This window comes from Ischnura elegans, chromosome 2 (genome assembly GCF_921293095.1).
Source record: "Ischnura elegans chromosome 2, ioIscEleg1.1, whole genome shotgun sequence".
Classification (NCBI taxonomy): Eukaryota; Metazoa; Arthropoda; class Insecta; order Odonata; family Coenagrionidae; genus Ischnura; species Ischnura elegans.
Window position 1 is genome coordinate 28,957,676 of NC_060247.1, and position 21,745 is coordinate 28,979,420.

Genomic DNA, 21,745 nt, shown 5'->3' on the forward strand with positions numbered 1-21,745 from the left:
TCTAGGTCCCAGTGATGTCACGTGGAGTGGCATTGCATGGGTGATGCCACTTTTCAAATGAGGTTAACCCTTTATAACCCAGAACTGATTCTGGGAGAAATCAAATTTCAAGATTTTTCATTTTGAAAACTTGAAAATTTTACACTCAATGATAATTATCGTGGCAGCTAACCTTTTCGTCATTAAAATTTACACTACATAATAATGAGTAGTTAAGATATTTCCTGAATAGAGCTGAAAGTTTAACCATTTTTGATATTGCTTAGAAGCAACATTGGGTTATAAAGGGTTAAAATTGACCATTAACATTCGTCTAAACTGGAATTTCTATAACCAAATAATTTGTATATAATGAATGCACTAACGGTGGGTAACCAATGGCAATCAATGCCTTTCGTTTTCTTTGATGAAGGAAACTATCCTATTCACACTTTCAAACGTTCCAAATTGACACCTTGTACTTGACTTTCATATGCTAAATTCAGACTATGAAACATTTGTCTGTAAGTAATTTTTTGAAATTCCCACAATGTTTACTGCGCATCCCAACATTTAACTGTATCATATGGCAGTATATGCAGAAATTACAAATGAGGGTAGTGTTGACTTTAACCAAGGTAATTTTTTTGAGAGAGACCCTGCCTACTAAAGGCTTCTTTGTCAAGAGAAGAAGAAAGCTGTAGTTCAGCCTTCAATGGTGAGATTTTTCAAAAAGTTGACAAGATGCCATCACATAGCTTTCCATTAAATTAATAAATAAAAGTGGTTCTTTCTAATAGTGTTTTTCCGTTTGAGTGCTGTTTAATTCATGTGCAACATTTACACCTTCTGCGATGATATTGCACGAAATATCATCTGAATCCTGCATGTCTTTTGTCTTTTTTGACTAACATGCGAAAGACACTCAATACTGAGATAAGTACGTTGTGACAAGATGTCACCCACCGAGGGCTTTCGGTGTAAAAATTTAAAGGTATCAAGAGTGAGGGTTCAACAATTGTATTTTGTTATGCTTCTTGATATGTCTTTTTTATTTATTATGGACATTACAAGTGGAATATCAACTTAAATACCGAGAGGAAGTTTCACTAAGTACTCAACGGGATTCTTGTTTATTAACTTTTATTCATATTTTCAGCTTATCTTCAAAAGATATTACTTACAGTCCAGCCGGCGAGAGTTGTCCGATGGCACTTTAAAAGGAGGGACAGAGAACCCTGTGCCAGCATGGTTTGCAACCAATCGCTGTCCCCCAAATGCACCTCACACCCTCGCCTAGTCATACAACATTGTCACATGCACATGAAGCACTGAAACAAGCCTGATCCACCAAAACAAGCCCTTTCTGCAAATCGCCAAAATAAAGGATACTTCCTTTGGATCCTTCACGCTCTTCGTCCCTTCTGGCTGCTTTCTTCATGGAACCCATTTGTTTACATGTGATGTGGGCGTTTCCATTTTATTTGTACATCCTTACATGTGCCTGTTTTGTTAAAGCAAACCCTTCCCATTTTCTTCAAAATTCTACCTACCATGATCACCTCACCCGTTCTAGAAATAACATCCATTCAAACCAGTATTCCAGCTCTCTCTGCCTAAAAGGTCCCTACCACTCTGCCTCGATCCTTTATAATAAAATTCCCGAAGAAATAAAAAATAGCAAATCACCTTCCAAATTTAAAAAGAGAATAAAAATCCTCCTAGCTGAAAAATGCTACTACAGTATTAATGAATATCTGGAGGATGCGTTATAAGGAAATTTTATAGATGGCAACTTGAATGCCTATATTTTTCCATACTTTCTGTTAGTATTATATAACCCTCTCGGCTCTGTTTCTAATGTTTGTATATATCATAGTGAAATGATTATCTTGAGAATTCCCAAGAACCTGGCAATTTTCAATCATGTATGTATGTTTGTATGTAATTATTTGTAAACTTCATATTGACTTTAGCCTTGCAGATGTGTAATTTGCCAATGGTGAAATAAATTTATTATTATTATTATTATTATTATTATTATTATACCTAGCAACCTTGCCCCCTACCCCTTCTAGCTGTCAACGGACAACTCTCGGTGGCCTGTCTGCAATGTGAGGAATTTTATCAATTTATTATTAAGTGTTAGTTAATGAGAATAAAATCTGCCAAAAATTAAGTTTTAGTATCTATATTTCGCTCTTTTGGAATGTAATCCCTAATTAGTATGGGACTCAATGTTTCAACTTTCATACATTTGACTGTAGTACACTTTTTCAGGGACGTATTGTTTGGGAGAGTCGGAGACTGCCTGTAACAACACACACCATTCTATATATGGCATAAAATTTTTAGTCTTTTTCAGCATAATTATTAATAAAATACCTTTCTGTGATGCCTTAAAGTCCTGTTGGTACACTTCGTAAGCCAAAGTATGGGCTTTGAGCATTGTGTGCCCAGCCAAGTAGTTGGCAATTCCATTTAACTTCACTCCAGGTGCATAAGATCCCACTCCATACCCAAAGTTTCCATGCACCCATGGTTCATTAAGGGTCAACCACCACTTGACCTAAAAATACATATGATTCTTTGAAACAAATTATAAGGTCATCATAAAGACTAGAAATTACCAATTTCTTGTGGAAAATCATACAAGGAACTTTATGATGCACAGTGATTACTTACGACACAGTGACATCACCATAGATGTGAACTGAATCTATAAGAACACAGGCAGAGTACGATTGCCTAATTGCCAGCTTCTTCATTCCTATGGCTGAAAATGTGCAGTAAGAATTCCAGAACTTCAAGGAATGCTTTTCTGTTTTCCCACCAGGTGATTGGTGTCACAGTTGCCTACTTTTTGAAACTCACGTTGATTTTCATCCTTGTGGCTGACGTCAAGTGAGTGAGGTTGACTGATTTATACAATACTGATACAGTCAATATGAAAACCCTTTGGTTTACACGAAAAACAAATACATAGGTGAGGGCTACCCTGCCAATCAGAATAGAGTAGACTGACTAAAAATACAAGCGAGTTTAGCTAACATAGCATTGGTCAAATGGGTAGAATTCGCATCAAGTTTCATAACACTGGCAGCTATATACAGACCAATCACTTGCTGGAGAACATGAGTAGCCTTCCATGAAGAAGTACACAAGAAAAGCATCAAATTTTAATTCTACTTGGACTACTTTGATCATGAGTCATTTTTCCAACGCAGGATTTTGATGTGTGGCACCTAGCCTTTTTATCTATTGTATAAAATGTGGAGCACACACGAAGGAGACACTGCAGATCCTACCTGGAGAACTTATTTTGCCACTTAACAGTGTCTGTACTTCCCATGTATATTTCTACTTGATGGCTTCACAAAGGGACTAAATTATTCTAGTAGGAGCTACAACTCAACTCAAATTTGGAGTTGCTCGCACAGCCTTAGTTATAACATAATTCATTTTTGTAATTTAAAAGAGTTTCTCAATGAATGTAAAAGGTTATTATGCATACAGTACTTCAGAATATTGTGCCTCCATGAATAAAATAGCCATACTCTATCTCCATATTCTGCGAAGGCCACACGAGCATAATCAGCAAAGTGGTATGCAACAACTTCATTAGCCCATCCACCAATGTCTTGAAGAGGTTGAGGAAGGTCCCAGTGAAATAAAGTCACCTGAAATTAGAGGGTTAAGTTTAATTTTCAATGTAGCATGGTAATATGAAGAGACAAGGGGAATGTTGTTCTTAACAGTCTTTCCGATCGTAAAATTGGCAGCTGTGTATTCCTTTTCGTAATTTTATATGTACTTCACCATCACCTATAGTTACACATAATAACATTTTCAACATTTAAAATGAGCATCATAATTTGACATAATGGCAATTAATATGCTATTAATGCTCAAGACCTTTTTCTAACATTTTCCATGCCATGTCTGAGGAGTACTTGGCCAGCAGGATTTCCCCATGTGCAAAACCAGCCGCTATAAACCTTATTTTGCCATTTATTCCCACCCTACTTGTTTTCTTGTTGGATTTCAGTGTTATTACACTTAAAATACCTGTTTTCAGTGAATGACATATATTATATAATCTTAATGGTTAGTTAACACTAGAAGGACGGCAGGGGTCATTTGACCCATTTTCAGAATTCAAATTTATTTTTCTCTTATTAAAATATTTTTTTAAATTTTGAAACTTTTTGACTTTGTTCATTTTGGTCTATATTTTGATAAATTAATGAAAATTCAACAATAATGTTTTGTTTTAAATTTTTATGACGCTTTATACCTAGAAGGACGGCTAGGGGTCATTTGACCCAAAACTGGTTTTCGCGCTATTTTCTTGCCCGTGGGCACTTTAGTGCCATGTATATCATATAATCAGCAAGAGGCTAGTATGGTAGATGATTTGCTTCATTTTGAATCTGGAAGTACCCGGTTCAATGCCAGTTTCGTCCCAAGGGCTCCTATCTGTATTCGAAAACCTAGGCATAGCGACTTGTTGTGCACAATCTTTCGATATTCTTTGGGCAGCAAAGGGAAATAAAACCTTTTCAATCCTTGATTTTCGTAAATTCATGTTATTATGATATTTTAATTTTCTTTTATTTATTGTTCAATGATTATTGTATTACCCACACCGGAAAATCGTCACGTATCCCAAGAATTGTTTTCCGTCGTCCAAGATTCAGAGCTCTTAGAGACATTATTTTCAATATCGACTCATCAGGTTTACGAATAACATTCATTTTTCTGGCCTGATGGCACTGTCACTTGACTTAGCCCCTTTGCCGTGTGTCCAGCATTAGTGCCGCCAGACCCCGTCGGGGTTTGGTGCGGGTTGACTGCACGCTGCGTCCTGGGGAAAAATCCTGTCTCTTTTTGAGAGAGCGGAGGAACGTAGGTTGGAAAAGAAGCATTACTGCAAGTTCCTGGAAGATACGAATCAGGATACGGTTGGCGGTTGAGTCCCTGCCTTTCGAACGGCAATTAGCGTTACTTCTGAAAATTTTGTCCTTAGTATGAATTTCTAATGCTCTCCAGCTCTCTATACCTCCAATGCAACTAGAGAAGATTCTACCATTATGCGCTTTCGTTTGTAGATTTTTTTGCATGCATATCAGCAGCAAGTTGAGGAAGAAAGTAAGAAGTCGATAAATATATCAAGAGAAGAGAATCGTCGCGATTCAAATAGCTGTACTTAGGGAATATTGATGATCAGTCTGGAAGTGAATCGTAAACATCAGTTCAAGGACATTCTGACCAATCTATCAGCATCTGCGTGTGATGGAAGTGACGAAGTCCAAGATAGTGAATCCGATGGCGACTTTGGCGTGGTAGCAAATGCACAGCTCTATCTAACAAAATGCAGCTGTCCTTTTATGAGGTAAATTCTAAATAAACCGGACAAATTTGGAATCGAGTACTGGGTTTGGACAGATGTGAAATGAAAATGCAGCCTAAATGAATTTCCATATTGTGGCAAAGATGATGATTGGCCATCAAATCAAGCGTTGGGGAAATGAATAGTTACTAAAGTGACCGTAACACACAAAAATTCAGGAATAAATGTAACTTGTAACAATTATTTTCCATCCATCCAGCTGGCAGGAAGTCATAAAAAAATGGAAAACTTCTCTTGCATGGACGATCTGAAAAAAACAGGCGTGACGCACAAATATCCATGACCCCTAAAATAGCCATGTAATCCATTCAACGCGAGTGTTCAAAAATACCTTAGGCCATACTCTTACGTAGAATCAGGCAAACTAGAACAATAATGTACTTTCACTCAGCAGCATGATCTCAGACGAAACTATTTCCGAAACGAATAAAAGAATACCAGAGACCATCCTATTTCATAATAAAAACAAAGCGGGAGTAGATATGATGGATAGCATGAATCAATTTATTTACAAGTCTCCAAATCCAACAGCCATATCTCCATGGGCACAAAAAAGAAAAAGGTGCCAAATACCATCAAATTGAATCATTGCACCAATTTCCTTTCCATTTTCCAAATTCCTTTTCATGTGCAAATGGCTGGTGTCCTAACACCCCCTGCCACACGCTTTTGAGCGGCTTGCGGGTTAATGTGTAGATTTAGATGCTGATGAATAAATCATCCAATGAACGCATTCAGCGCAAAAAAATATTTTGTGGAAACAGCGCTGAAAAAATACTGTCTGTCTGAGATTTACAACAAAGTAATAAGTTTTAAAAATTTTTATGCAAATTTTGTAAACCCAGTACCCCTATTGTTTAAACAGTAACACAACTTTTGTATTGAGTGTATGTATTTTCATTATTAGATTTACAATCGACTACTACATACGGTTTAATTCATGATTCTTTAAAATAATTGTTATTAACTTTTGACGATGGAAATAATATTTAATAATGTTAAATAGTGTTTTTAATGAACTGATTCAACAATTAATACGTTTAAACTGAATATTGGTTGAAAATTAGGCGTTTTATTCCAAAATACATTCTAGGGGTCAAATGACCCCTAGCCGTCCTTCTAGGTAGCGTGAAACTCGCGTCCTCCTAGTGTTAAAGAGATTGCTATACAATATATTTTTACTAGTTCACACAACACTCAAAATGCCTTAACGGCAGGGTGAACAAGACCCCGAGTTCACACATTGTTAATCATCAAGAAAACATATGCAAGAAATTTGTCAGTTGGCTTTTGACATTAATTGCCCACTCGTTGGAGTTTCTTACAACAATTTAGCTCCTAAATCACTTCTAGATGATTATCAGGACACCAACAGTTTGATCCAATGCCATGCTAATGAATTTATATTCTCATGAACGTACTTAAATAATTTAATCAAAGAAAATGAAAATCGAATGTTCTGTTGTCTCATCATTGATTCAACCTAATGGTGACACAATCTTTGGTCGTATATATGTACAAACAGACACACTCTTTCATACACTTTGTCATTGAAGCAGTTGTTCTCAATATCTCTGACATGAAACTGCTTATATCAAGTATTTGGTTTTTATTTTCACCTGAGGAGCCAGTTAATTACATTTGTTCAGCTGGTCATTTAGGATCATGCATGCACAATGTGAATCATGATGCGTGTGATGCTAACGGCCCAGAGCAAGACAGATTAATTTGGTACTTTCCCATTTTATCTTGTGGTTTAATCCCCGTTCAGTGATATATATAACACGACTTCTCAAGAAAATTTTTTGATGATGAGACCAATATTTTGCCCTAGTAATGCATCTACCATTTATATGATTTAGAGAGGGTGGCCATTGGCCACACCATGTATTTTCTGGAAAAAGTGAAAAGATGATAATTTTTATGGTGGCTCTTCAGCGTTGGTTTTAATTTCACCAGCTTAGCAAAAAATATTTTTAAATAGTTTATGAGTGCCTAAAAGCCACTTGTTTATGCATATCACCTCCTAAGATACATTATCACTGCAAGGTATTGCATACAACATAGGCACATAAATAATGAATGTTCCCTCCCTAAGTGTAGACCTTAAGCCCACCCTAATCAAAGGTAAAAATAAATTTGGAAAATAACTAGAATATTTTAGATTGATGGCATGAACGTAGATATTGAGTGAATGCTTTGTACATTGAATTAAGATGCTGAGGTAATTAGATATCCTTCGTCATCAAGGGTGAACTAATAAGTTTTACTGAACAAAAGATCATTGAAATATAATAATAAAAAAGTCACAACAATGACATTATTCCTAATTGTCCAGAAAGATCTAAGTCATTTGGATAAAAAGGAGAGCTTCAATCATGTTTTTTATTTTCTTTAAAATGGGATTCCATGCATTGCTAAGTTTATGCCCTGTCTCCAAAAAAAGTATTCTTATTACCCCTGATTTCAATGGCCTCCTCAGCAAACTTGTCCCAGAAGTTGTTGGAGTCGGAGTTTAATTGGACTATCCCATCATATCCTGTGATTTAATCCCTGTACAATGATTTAAACCTGAGGAAATCCCAAAAAGACTTCATGCAAATAATATATACTGGGAAAGAATTTAATCATATTTTTTGAATCACCAGTTGTTTTATCATGCCTTGCCAAATGTGTTTTATATAGAGATTTAACACTTTCGAGACAGTTGAGTATGTACTCTCCTTAGTATGACTGCTGGACTAAGCCCCAATAGACTCTTCCGTCCCCAGTGGGTACAGAGCATTTTTTCAGGACATTTGTTAAGAAGGGTACTGCGGATTATCACATATTCTCAGCACAAACCTTTTTCAACCCTTCTTAGCTCAAACTCTGCATTATCTCGGTCTCCGAGGGTAGTTGGGCTCTATCCTTTTGGGGTTTATCACCCTACCAGCGGCATTGGCTTGCGGTCAAATAGCTATATGGATAATTGTTGCTTGGATGTAAATTGCAGACTTCGAATTGAGCTCCTCGTTTTATTATGAGAATTTCCAAATTTTGAACAAAGCTCTGCCATCAATATTAACAGTTTTATCACATCTAAAATTTCCATGTTGATGTTTATACTGAAATACAGATATGTTAATATTTATGGTAAAATTTCGTTTAAAAATTGTAAACACAGCTCAAAAGACAAAGAAAACAATTATTACTTTATATTTTTTGAGAAAGGAAGAAATATTTATAACGCAAACTGACATAATGAACAATTGTAAGACCACAAGGAGGGGTAATACAAGACGTGGGGTCAGGGTACCTACTGCCAGATTTGGAGAGTACAGCATAAGTCCCGCTGTATTGGTTCCAAAACGAAGACTTCGCAAACCCGTGCCTGTCATAAAAGGGGGAGAGCAGGAAACGTATATTTTTGGCATTTGTTCGTCAGCATAGGAAGATCTCCGATGAAAATATTTGCCTTTTGTCTCTTCGGTCAAGAAATGTCCTGCCACATATTTTTGTCATTTGTATCGAAAGGGTTAATGCTAAAAAAATATTTATTCCTTTATAAAAGGACCTATTTCTCTGTTGTATAAGGAACAAAGCAATCTGCTATGCACTTTTTCCGCACATAAACTGCTGCATAACCTGGTGGTGGAGGGTGAGTGGTGCACCCAGTAATTTAAAACAATAATGAAGCCAGCAACATGAAGCTGATAAGTAACTGGGTACTCTTAAACACTTGTATATGTATATTCTCTAAATTAGACTATAAAATAGAAAAGTTTACATAATATCAATAATAATTACCATTGGCTCAATTCCATTTGATATAAGTTCATTGATGAGAGTGTTGTAGTACTCAATTCCTTTAGGATTCTTTTGGCTAGCATCACCTTTAGGAAGGATACGGCTCCAGGATATTGAAAAGCGGTAGAACTTCACCTGAAAAAATTAATAGTTATTACATAATAATGATAGCAACATCACCCAAGAGCTCTTGAAACTATCTCTTGTAATCCAGTAATTACATACATATGCAACAGCAAAATGCTTCATGTTCGAATAAATTATAAGGAAATATTACAATATTTCACGTAATTATAAACGTTAATTAATTAATAACATAGGGCACATTTTTTATTTATAGCATGAAAAATACAAGCATACATTGCTGTGTTAACCTTGTGTGGATCAGTCTATCGTGTCTCATTTAGCATTCCTGCCAAAAACACCCCCTTTCTCTCCTTCCTACCCTTCCACACTACAAACAAGCACGAAACAGGAAAAAAAGGAAAATATTCCAGTAAAAATCACGATGAATGGATAATGTCTCTTCCCATTCTCTATTCCCTCACTATGAGGATGAATTTGCAATCATAACACTTTTTGACTTCCACAATTAATTTGAAACATTATGATCAATTTCGGCTGTCAAGATTATAAGACCGGTTTTGGCTTAATGGCCAAAACTGGTCATAATTATTTAAATAAATCGTGGAAGTCACAAAGAGTAGATTTTGGGATCAAAAAGGACTTCCTACCTATTCAAGTATGTATTGAGATTTCCATTAGGGATGGTCGGATCGGATAACTCAGATCCAAATATCCACGGATATTGCCCTTCATCGGATACATACGATCCAAAGTCGCGGAAGACATCAGACCTGGATCCGAAATTTTAAATGGTAGCTTCAGTGAATGCAACGCCCCATAAGGATGGGAAGGGTTCCGATTCTCTCTTCGAATGCGCCATCACATGTGATTCTTGTCCTACTCATGAACCATTTTGTTTAAAAGCTCTCGCAGAGGTTACATAGGAGAATTTCAGCCATGGAAAATGAAAAAGGCAAAATATGACTGGCACATAGTGTGACTCTTTCCAAAAGATTGAATAATCATCGGGGAAATCTCAGGGTCAGGAATTTGAAAATGCATTTGGATCCGAAAATATCCGATCCAAAAGATCCGGCTCTGATAATCAATTAAGGTTCTGATCCGAATCCGAAAAAAATCCTGGATCCGTCCATCCCTAATTTCCATTTTATTTAGTTAAGTAACTCAGAAGAAAAACAACAGCAGTTATTTATAGAAACAGTTGAAGCATTAAATTGCTACCTCAACAGCGTTATTATTGCAAATTTGAAGCCTTTCCACTATGTTCAAGTTTCTAGTTTCGATTTAATCAGGCTGAATAATTGAGACTGTGGTTTTTGCAGTGATGTCGACCTAGGTAGGAACGAATGGGATTCTGGGTCCCCCCCAGCTGAAGGGATGTTCGGATAATTTTGGATTTTCAAGACTCAAAAACAGTAGTTTAGGCTAGTTTTTCGATTAAAAAGATTTTTAAATAATTTAAAAATACTTTTTCAAAGTGGTACTCTCCAAAAATTTTGATTTTATCTTGAGAAATTGTCTGCCACAAAGAGTTGGTTGTATTCCCCATTCCCCCCAGTATATTGATCAGCCTCTAGTTAGCAATTGAATGTACTTAATTACTGGATATCTGTACTTATTACTGGAATTGATTTCAATGATGGAGCAACAAAAAGAAGAAGCAAGTGTAAGCACTGGTAAATGGGAGAGATATATATATATGAATAGAAATTTTTTGATGCCTAAGACTGATGGGGATGAATGAGCAATTGGAGAAGGTTAATTAGTGACAGATGTGCATCAAAAATGTAACCTTGTATAGCAGGGTTTAAAGAGTAGGTATGCTTTATGGATAGGGACATGCAAAAGTCGCAAATGCGATAACGCGAATTTTAACGCGAATTCCGGGGTTTTCCCGCGAAATACGCGATTTCCGGGGTTTTCCCGCGAATACGCGAATTTCGTGTTAATTGCGATTTTCTCCAATTCATGGGCGATTTTCACTAACTCAGACGCGATTTTCACCATATTTTTCTTCTCCTCATGCTTCTCCCACGAAATTGATTTTCGAGGCGTACATTTAAGCCTTAATTTTTTCATTGCATTGGCCGATTTCCGATGCGAAGAATTTCCATGGGCCGCCGTTCACGGCACAGCGCCGAGAGATGTCTCGTTTGAAAGTGAGAGAGATGTCTCGTTTGAAAGTGGCCTGAATTTCACGGAACCGTGCCGTGAACGGCGGCTGTCGAAAAGTCGTCGCGTTGGAAAGTAGCCTCAAGGTAGCACGGTGTGTATTTCACGCCATAAACGGCGCACCGCTGGGCCGGATTGAACCTTGCCTTGCTGATCGTCAACAACGCCGTGCCGTCAACTGCGCAATTCGACTCGCTTGAAGACTTGCATTGAGACCAATGGTTAAATGAAAGCACAGTGCCGTGCCGTTGACGACGGCCGGAGCAAAGCAAAAGTCTGAAAGCGGCAAAAAGTGGCTGTGCGCCGTCTATTCCGTGAAATATACACGGAGCTACATTGTGGCAGCTTTCAGCCGAAACGACTTATCGCCGGCTGCCGTTCCCGGTACAGCGCCGTAAAATTCAGGCCACTTTCCGACAAGACGACTCTCTGGATTTCACGGCGCTGTGGCGGGAACGGCGGCCCGCGGAAATTAGTCGCGTCGGTGAGCGGCCAATGCCGTGAAATAATTACGGCTTAAATATACGCCTCGAAAAACAATTTCATGCAGAGCAGAAGGAAAAAAATGAAGAAAATCGCGTGTGAGTTGGTGAAAATCGCCCATGAATAGGAGAAAATTCATGATTTCCACAAAGAAACACACTCGAGGAAAAAAGGCGACTTGTTTGTCCGGAGGATGTCTAAACCGCATTCACGATGTCTACAAAGCCAAAATGCCATGGAAACTGATGGTTGACTAAATAAAATTACTGGAGGGTTCAAGCTATCTAAATGCTCACATTCGATAGAGAGTTAACCCTTTCGCTGCTAATGACGAAAATATGTGGGAGGACGTTTCTTGGCCCGGGAGACGAAAGGCGAAATTTTTTGTCTGAGATTTTCCTACGCAGGCCCAATGCCGAAAATACGTTTCCTTGCTCTCCTCCTAATATGACATTCGTGGGTTCGCTAAGTCTTAGTTTCGGAACCCAACACAGGCCAGCACCATAAAACTGGCAAAATCTGTAACCTCCGAAATCCAGAAGCATGAACCTAGACCCTCATCTCTTATTCCTTCTTGATCAGTAAAGGTTGGTGTTGAGAGTGTGTGATTATCCGCAAGACCTTTCTTAAGAGATGTCCAGCATAAATGCTCCATACAGAGGGAACCGAAGAACCTCATGGAGCTCAGTCCTACATTCATGCTAAGGAGAGAAATTCGCCGTTTTGAAAGGGTTAAGGAACCTAGACCCTCATCTCTTTGTGGCAAGGGACCGCAGTCATACAATTGTTAATTCAGTTAGTTTGCGAAATAAATATATATGGTTCTTTCTCAAAAAATATAAACTAAGAATTGAATTCTTTGCCTTTTGGCAGCGTTTGCAATTTTTAAACGAAATTCTACCATAAATATTAACTTAAACCTCGATTTCAGTATAAAATCATGAATTTAATTGGTTAATGAATTAAATTGGTTAATGCTGACGGTAGAGCTTCATTCAAAATTTTAAAATTCTCAGAATAAATCGAGGAATTCAATTGGAAGACTGCAATTTACGTGCAAGTAACAATCATCCATATTGCTAATTCACATAAACAAAGCATGAGTTGATAGCGAACCAATGCCGCTGGTAGGGTTATAAAGTGGGAAAGGAGGGAGACCAACTACCCTCGGAGCCCAAGATAATGCGAAATGCCCACTAGGAAGGATCAGTAAAGGTTGGTGTTGAGAGTGTGTGATTATCCGCAAGACCTTTCTTAAGAGATGTCCAGCATAAATGCTCCATACAGAGGGAACCGAAGAACCTCATGGAGCTCAGTCCTACATTCATGCTAAGGAGAGAAATTCGCCGTTTTGAAAGGGTTAAGGAAGTTAAAAATGAGCCTCGAGAATATTCATAAGAGTACTTTTTTAGATAAAACCACTTATTACATCTGCAAAGCATGACAACCTCTAAAGCAGCTGCTGTAAAGTCAATACCTATGCAGATGGCTGAAAAGGCATCAACCAAACTTAGTTCTCTTATGGTAGAAGACCTAAGCAGAAAAATAGGTATTTGAAAAGATCTCAGTTTTTGATCCCCTAGAAGTTCCCTCTACAGACATGAACCCTGACTTAAAAACAAAACATTCATGGCCTGGAATCAATGGAGACAGAGAAGTTGATGCTGGGGTTGGGAGAATACAGAAATTACTACAAAAGCAAAATTCCCGGGGTTCAGAGGATGTAATTAAATGTCTGAGATATCGTTTGCATCTAAGTGCCTTTAAGCAATTTGGATCCCTTCTGCAAACATCGACTGAGAAAGATTTCTTTCCTGCTATAGCACTGTGTTAACAGATAAGAGAACAAATGTAAAAGATGACAACTTGATCACAAATGCAATATTTCATTTGAAATTACAAACATTTAAAAGTAATTTCTCTCTACGTAAGCTAGATATATGGATTAGCAAAGGATAAAATATGTATAATAGGTGAATTCAGTCAATACTCCATGAATATTATTGCCTAAATTATTCCCGGTCAATAATATCCTAAATTTAGGGAAATGGGTGGGCCACTGGAAGGATGGCTCTCAATCAACATCAATTATTTTGCCGTTAAAATAACACCGATTTCAGGGAAAAATAACATCGCTTTTGTAGAAAAATAACACCACTTTTGGCTATAAAATAACCCCACCTTTTGCATGTCCCTATTTATGGATAATTGTGGAGCAATATGGCAACTATAAAACTAAGAAGTATACTTTGGATATGATGGTGAAGTAGCTACCATTTATCTTATGCGCATAGGGTGCAGGTTAATTGCTGAGGTTGATGGCCACAAATTGTAGAAGCAAGTTCATGGTACCTTGAAAACCGTAGAATACTGTTCCATCATCATAATTTAAATGCAGTTGTTGTTTCATCTAATGATACATGCAATTCCCAATACTGATTATTTTAAATTTACATTTTCTGAATTCATAGCCCAAAATACAATGTGCTTGTCTAAGAGGAGGGTGCGCCGTGCATGGTAATACATAGTAACAGCTCAACCCTCAAGCAAGAGTTAGCAAAATGTTAATTCCTAACGTACATGAATTGCCAAGAGAAAAAATTACCCTGGACTGAAAATTGAACCACGGACCTTTAGATTTCCGGGCCACTGTGCTATCAAGGTTATCAATAGCAATTATACCAAGGCTCATGGTACTACATGTTAACTTGCAAACACTTATGTTCCTTTCCGAACACAAACAAGACGTCCTTGCTAAAAGACCATGAAATTGTCCATTCCAAAATTGAAAAAAGCATTCCATCATTTGTGAAGCAAACAACAATAGATACTTACCCCAAGCTCTTTGAGGGCTTTGATGTCCTCTGGATACTTATGATATGAATCTGCAGCTATGTCACCGTTTGTGCCATCTACAATATTTTCAGGGGTCTGATGGGTAAACCTATCCCAGATATTTTCACCCTTACCTGTCATGGAGCAAAGATCGGGCTTGAGAAAATTTTATTATAATTAATGGTTTCAATATCTGAATAGGTATTTATTTTTTTAACTTAATTATTAGTTGTTGAAATAAATGACTTTTTAACTTTTAATCATGGCGTTCAAGGGCACACCCAGGATGATAACTGATTGAGGGGGACAAGCCATGGTCATTTACGTTGCGACATTATTGCAGTATAGAAAAGGGGAATCAATCACGCATGATTATAGCAGTCCCTTGTTAGGTGCAGTTACTATTATTTGCTTTAAAAAGAAATTTAATTTTCATTTTAGTTGCATGTCTTATTGTAATATAATTTTTCTCAGGTTCAAAGAAAACTTCTTCAATACTATACAGCCACTTTACTTTTTTGCTTCTATCACTTGGTAATCCCATGGCTCATCAATGATTCCTTAAATGATTATGACAGAAAACTTCATTCAGCATAAGATTAAACTTTTGGTGGAGGCTGATCAGGGCTTATTAGGTCATACGTGTTTCACAAAAGATAAATTATAGAAATTATTTGTATGGAAAGACTTAATACTCCATGATTTTATAAATAGTTAGGTAACTAAATATTTCTAACAACTGTGGTTGTGAACACTGCATTGGCGGTTATCTTCCTCCTACAATTCTACAAATATCCAAACTCCATCTCTAATGACGTAAAAACTTCATATTGACTGATATACAAAATAATTCAACAATACTTAAGCTGTTTATTCACTTACTATGATGCAGTTTCTTAGAAATTATTTCTGTATTTACCTTGGTTTTGGTATGGTATATTTTAATAATACATAAGTGTTACTCATTGAAATATCAGAATGCCATTGCAAGCAATGACAATAAAGTTCTCATTTACTCAGCATCCAATTGGAGAGATAAGATAAGTGCAGATACCATCATAGAATGTTCACTGTTTTGCATTCTGAATCCATTGATTCTAGGAGAAACTAGAACCACAAATAAAGCATCGACACGAGTCTTTCATAACACATTCGTAAATACATGATTTACTTTTACCATAGTAACCCACACAGCACACTCAAAATTTATACCGTATAAAAGTTGCATAAATGGATAGGTATAATATGCAAATAATATTCCGTCGATTATGCACATATTATGCGAATAATATGCACATAATATTTAAATATTATGCCGCCGTAAACTATTACTATAATATTGACATAATATGTATATTATTACATTGTTAGTAACATCCCATCGTTAATTATGATTCATATAAGAATCATAAATCAACAGCCACCCAGCAAACTCAAAAATCCTATTCAGTATAAAAGTTGCATAAATGGATAGGCATAATATGCAAATAATATTCCGTCGATTATGCACATAATATGCGAATAATATGCACATTATATTTAAATATTATGCCGCCGTAAACTATTAATAATATTGACATTGTATGTATATTATTTCGTTGTTAGTAACATTTTATCATTAATTATGATTCTTATAAGAATCATTAATTAACGGCCACCCAGCAAACTCAAAAATCCTATTCAGTATAAAAGTTGCATAAATGGATAGGCATAATATGCAAATAATATTCCGTCGATTATGCACATAATATGCGAATAATATGCACATTATATTTAAATATTATGCCGCCGTAAACTGTGATTGTATCCGTAAAAATCGATGATCATACATCCTCTGTATCAAAAAATGTGAAAACTTATGTTTTAATATATCACTAACAATTTCGTATCGTTCGCAGAATACTCCACAATTATTATTATTTTTTTATTTTACACACCGGTATATTCCGGTCTGGCGAGGTACGCAGCTTGGTAGCCATATTGCCGTTGTGCATGGCCGTTGTCAGCCGTTGTGTTGTTGTTCATTGTTGTTAGTTGTTGCCGCAGCCATATTGCCGTAGTTGGGAGAATTGAACGTCTATTGAAAAATCTAATATTAAAGAGGAAAAGATGGGTTTACGGAACTATTTTATGTCACAGTACTATTCTGGTAACGCATATACGATAAGGAATAATAAGCTTCATGGTATGAAGAACAGGACTTTATTTAAAATCAAAGTAAGTACACGTACGTGAGTCGTTGTCGTTTGTCATAGGGTAGAAAGCAAATCTGAAATTATCAGCTCCTAATTTTGAGTGTTATTCCCAGTACTTTAATTAATTTTTTTAATTACCTAAATTTATATCTTATGACGGTACTTTTTCAGTCAGAGTCCCAGCTTGAAAAGTGAAGGGAGGCTATTCCAAGGAAAGACGAAGTTTTGGCACTTAAGTACTGAACCAGGTTGTGAGCTGCACTTTCGCCCTGAAGATATCACGTACTTGATCATATATGCATATAATTATTTTAGTTTGTGATTATTAATGACAATATTATCTTTATTGTTTCGGAGTGCATTTTCAAGAACGGCTTGCTTACACCGTTTGCGTGATTGCTCGCCACAACTCTATGACTAACACAGAGATAATTATGCGATTAGAAGACCTCTTTGTGGCTTGGAATCACATTTTGGACCATTTTTAATACATTCGCTAAGAAAAGACCGTAGATGTTCAACCATGCGGATGTCATGGAAGGAATCATCGCGAGTGTTGTGATTGTGAATTCGTGTGACATACTTTGTACTTTCTAATCGCAATTTCATGAGTAACGATTATGGAAGGGCGAATGTTTGTCTTTAGATGTCATTCACATGATATTTAAACCAAATTTGCGATGATATAGGACTCCTAACTGAATATTTGTATATTTGTGATACAACGATGAAGGATTGTGCCTTGTTTTAGTGCAATGTACCTATGCTGTGTCTATTCATTAAATTTCTCCTCGTTTCCAGAAATCAATTTTTATTCATGTAATTTTCGAATATTATGCAACTGCATGTTATCACGCATCAACGGTATAAAATATGCATAAAAGGTTCGTAGATATGGTATAAAATGTGCATAACATGTACCTAAAGGTGCATACTAATGGTATATATGGGTATAATATGTGCGTATATTTAGCCACATCAATGGTATAAATCGTGCATAAAAGGAGCATATAAATGGTATAATATGCGCATATATTTTTTAGGCCACATCCATGGTATAAATTGTGCATAATATGTAGATAAAAGGTGCATATATATATGGGTATAATATGTGCATATATATAGCCACATCAATGGTATAAATCGTGCATAATATGTACATAAAAGGAGCATATAAATGGTATATATGGGCATAATATGCGCATATATTTTAGGCCACATCCATGGTATAAATTGTGCATAATATGTACATAAAAGGTGCATATAAATGGCATATATGAGTATAATATGTGCATATATATAGCCACATCAATGGTATAACTTGTGCATATTATGTACATAATATGTGCATATAAATGGTATAATGTCCTCATAAATTGCGATATATGCGCATAATATGCGGAATATATGCACTGATGGAATGGCATAATATTTGCATATATACGGAATATATGAGGACATTATACCATTTATATGCACCTTTTATGTACATAAAAGGTGCATATATTCCGTATATATGCAAATATTATGCCATTCCATCACTGCATATATTCCGCATATTATGCGCATAATACCGCAATTTATGAGGACATTATACCATTTATATGCACATATTATGTACATAATATGCGCGTTTTATTCCATTGTGGTGGCATAATATTCGCATAATATTTGAATATTATGTGCATATTATGCCATTCCATCACTGCATATATTCCGCATATTATGCGCATAATACCGCAATTTATGAGGACATTATACCATTTATATGCACATATTATGTACATAATATGCGCGTTTTATACCATTGTGGTGGCATAATATTCGCATAATATTTGAATATTATGTGCATATTATTCACTTTGTGCTGTGTGGGAACTTGCTTAATGAGAACCTAAAACCAACAGAAGTCAATTTCATTCACATTTCATTTTTTAGTTTTAACTTTATTCAGCCAGGAACTTAAGAAATTTTTCATGAGGTAACTTTAAATGTTAACTGTTAATTTTTTTCCAAGATTAATTAAAATGTAATAAAATAATATTTATGATATTTTTCAGACTTTGATTCACTCACTGTCAGTGAAATATTTCCACTCAACGATTTTGGCTATAAAAACCATAAATCAGAGAGAATTTGTTTTTCAACATACATACTCTCAATAGACCATATCCAGCGACAAGATCATGACCTTGCACCACTGGAGTGGTGCTATTATAAATGTGATAGAGTACTTATTAAAAGTAACAGCTGTGAATTATTTTAAAACTTACATACCAATCATGTAGAAATTTTCAGAATATGAAGGGTGTACTTCTGATCTGCATTTTAATGTGTCTCAAATATAAAAATTTTACATCAGAGATAATGAGGTTATATTTTCAAATTTTTGATACAGGCTAATGCTGACAATGAGCTGTACTTAATGCCTGAAAATTGAAATATCATAGCTGCAGCTTTATACAAGTAATGGACAGCAAAAAAGGCTGGGAGAGTGGAAGTGATCGACACGAATAAACGTTCTATTCCAACATTTTGTCTAAACTTAAGTTATTTTAACTGGTGTAAGAGTAACCCAAAAATGAGAATCGTTTGTAGATACTTGATTCAGTGGTGTAGCAAGGGGGGAGGATTTGGGGGATTAACCTCCCCCCCCCACGGCTCAGAGATATTTTTAAGTTAAATCTGTTTCACTTAATTGGATTAATATTGCTGAAGGAATAGTGATAGGAATAATAAAATATCCCTCAGAAGGCCGTAAAACTCACCATTTTGAACCATTCATCTGAAAATTTTTCTGGGGGAGGGCCCTTGTACCTCCCGCTTATCCTGGTAGGTATAACACATTCCCAGGCCTCCCAGTATTAGTTGCGCCTGAAACCCTACTAGCCCTACCCTACCCTGAAACCCTACTAGCCTTAGCCCAAGCTGCACCCCTGGGTAGTTTTACAATAATATTTTTAATACAGAATATCTCATGTAGATTATTAGATCATTTATCCACTTGTAATTTAAATTACAAAATGTCATCGAAAATGACTCAGTCATCAAAAGTTGTGCTCCGCCAACAGTGGAAAATCAAGATCATATGATACATATCAATGGATGAGGTCTGTATCTTCAAAATATTAAGCTTCAATGGTTAAAGCAAATGTTGCTGGTTTAATAATAATATATCCTATCAATTCTATACGTAACAACAAAAAAGATACAGAGAAGCTAAACCAAATTGATGTACAGCTGTTGACAACAAAATTATTGACATCAATTCACTATTTTTTTTCTAGGGAAGGAATTGTGGAAATTACTTCCAGATATTCATGGTGAAACAAAACTTAGTACTATTCCACAAACCTTTTATTATTAGCTGTGAACTAGTTTCAACTTTTTTCCTTCATTATCAAGACTAACTGTTAGTCTTCATAATGACAGTATAAACGTCGAAACTAGTTGACAGCTAATAATAAAAGTTTGTGGAATAGTACTGGGTTTTATTTCACCGTGAGCATTTCATCGTTCCATCAAGTAACGCCAAAATCAGTTGATTTTACTTCCAGATAAGTAATAAGATACTCAGCATCTATTGTATTACCACAGTCTAAGCAAGTATTTATTACGTTTAATGTTGATTAGTTTTTCTGACATTCCTGAACTATCACAATATAACACAGAGGAAAACTCAACTGCGTCGTAAATAGAACTACGAACCTGTTATAAACAGACATATCTATGTTTGGGGCAATTTACCATCTGTCAAATTTTTACCACGAAATACGATAGCACGATTAAGTATCAAATTCACCGCCGACGCTATACAAATGAGATCATTGGCCACGGGAGGGACACTAGTGACATCAATGAAAGTGCCATCACTAGTAAATAATGGAAATACGAAATGCGAATAGATAAACAAAGGCAATTTGTGTGCACTAGTTGCAACGAAGTAACTACAAACGTGAGTTGTCATCTGGAAATGTTAATACCGTTCGATGTGGAAGATAAATGGCCCCTGAAACCACTAAGTTCATTCAATCTGTGTACTTCTTCACCGTTTCGGCCAGAATAACGCAAGAGCTGCCGGAACGCACGAAGAACCTTTATCGACAACCAAATTCAGAAGTAATGAGAATATGTATTTGCCAACATACCATCTTCATTCCATGCTCCTTCTATTTGATAAGCCGCAGTCGCCGTGCCGAAGAAGAATTCATTTGGAAATCTACCGTAGTATATTTGATTTCCAGCCATGCCTCCGACTTGTACTGCAGAGAGAGAGCAACAGAATAAAATTGAGATGAGCGTTATCATTTTGCTGCCACCTATGACGAGACAGATACGTGAATTTAATCGGAGAGGAAAAGGATGTGGTCAACACCACAACCCACAAAAAGTTCCCTGAAATCCCCTTATCCCTACATCTATAGATATACGCAGGCAGTAGCAACAGGTGTTCACGCGCAATAACAGAGCTGAAGCTGCTGTAGCGGCTCCGTAAACAATGAACTTAATCTCGCGCGAGTATTGCCTACCTTCACAAAATTGGGGGCAAATTGGTTATTGATGCTTATAACGCAATGCTGCCAGTACAAATCGGCGATAGAGATACTATTTTTCGGATGATATGAAGGTCTGATAAAATTTTGCTCTTTTTGAAGTTATAGAAGAGTAAAGAACTGTTGTTAAAGTTTAATTACTGTCGTTCACTCGGCGCGGCGCGGGAGTTTCAAAATAGACCACTCGCTCAGATATTGTGACTATACATATATGTTCACGTATGAGATTATACATGTTC

At 36.3% G+C, this 21,745-nt stretch overlaps 1 protein-coding gene across 3 annotated transcripts in view; it reads right to left on the reverse strand.

The window, feature by feature from the left end:
- The window catches only part of LOC124153503 (myrosinase 1), a 49,407-nt gene extending 27,947 nt beyond the window's left edge, over positions 1–21,460 (reverse strand). Inside the window, exons 1-6 of one of the 3 annotated variants that reach the window (XM_046526706.1) lie at positions 21,339–21,460; positions 21,102–21,215; positions 14,759–14,892; positions 9,182–9,316; positions 3,537–3,659; positions 2,365–2,548 (exon numbers count right to left, since the gene is read on the reverse strand). In XM_046526706.1, the coding sequence (XP_046382662.1) occupies positions 2,365–2,548; positions 3,537–3,659; positions 9,182–9,316; positions 14,759–14,892; positions 21,102–21,201 (676 nt within the window). In that variant the 5' untranslated portion in view covers positions 21,202–21,215; positions 21,339–21,460. Of the gene's footprint in view, positions 1–2,364; positions 2,549–3,536; positions 3,660–9,181; positions 9,317–14,758; positions 14,893–21,101 lie in introns of all 3 variants that reach the window. The other 2 variants (XM_046526707.1, XM_046526705.1) reach the window with 2 other exon arrangements.
- Positions 21,461–21,745: the final 285 nt, after the last annotated feature.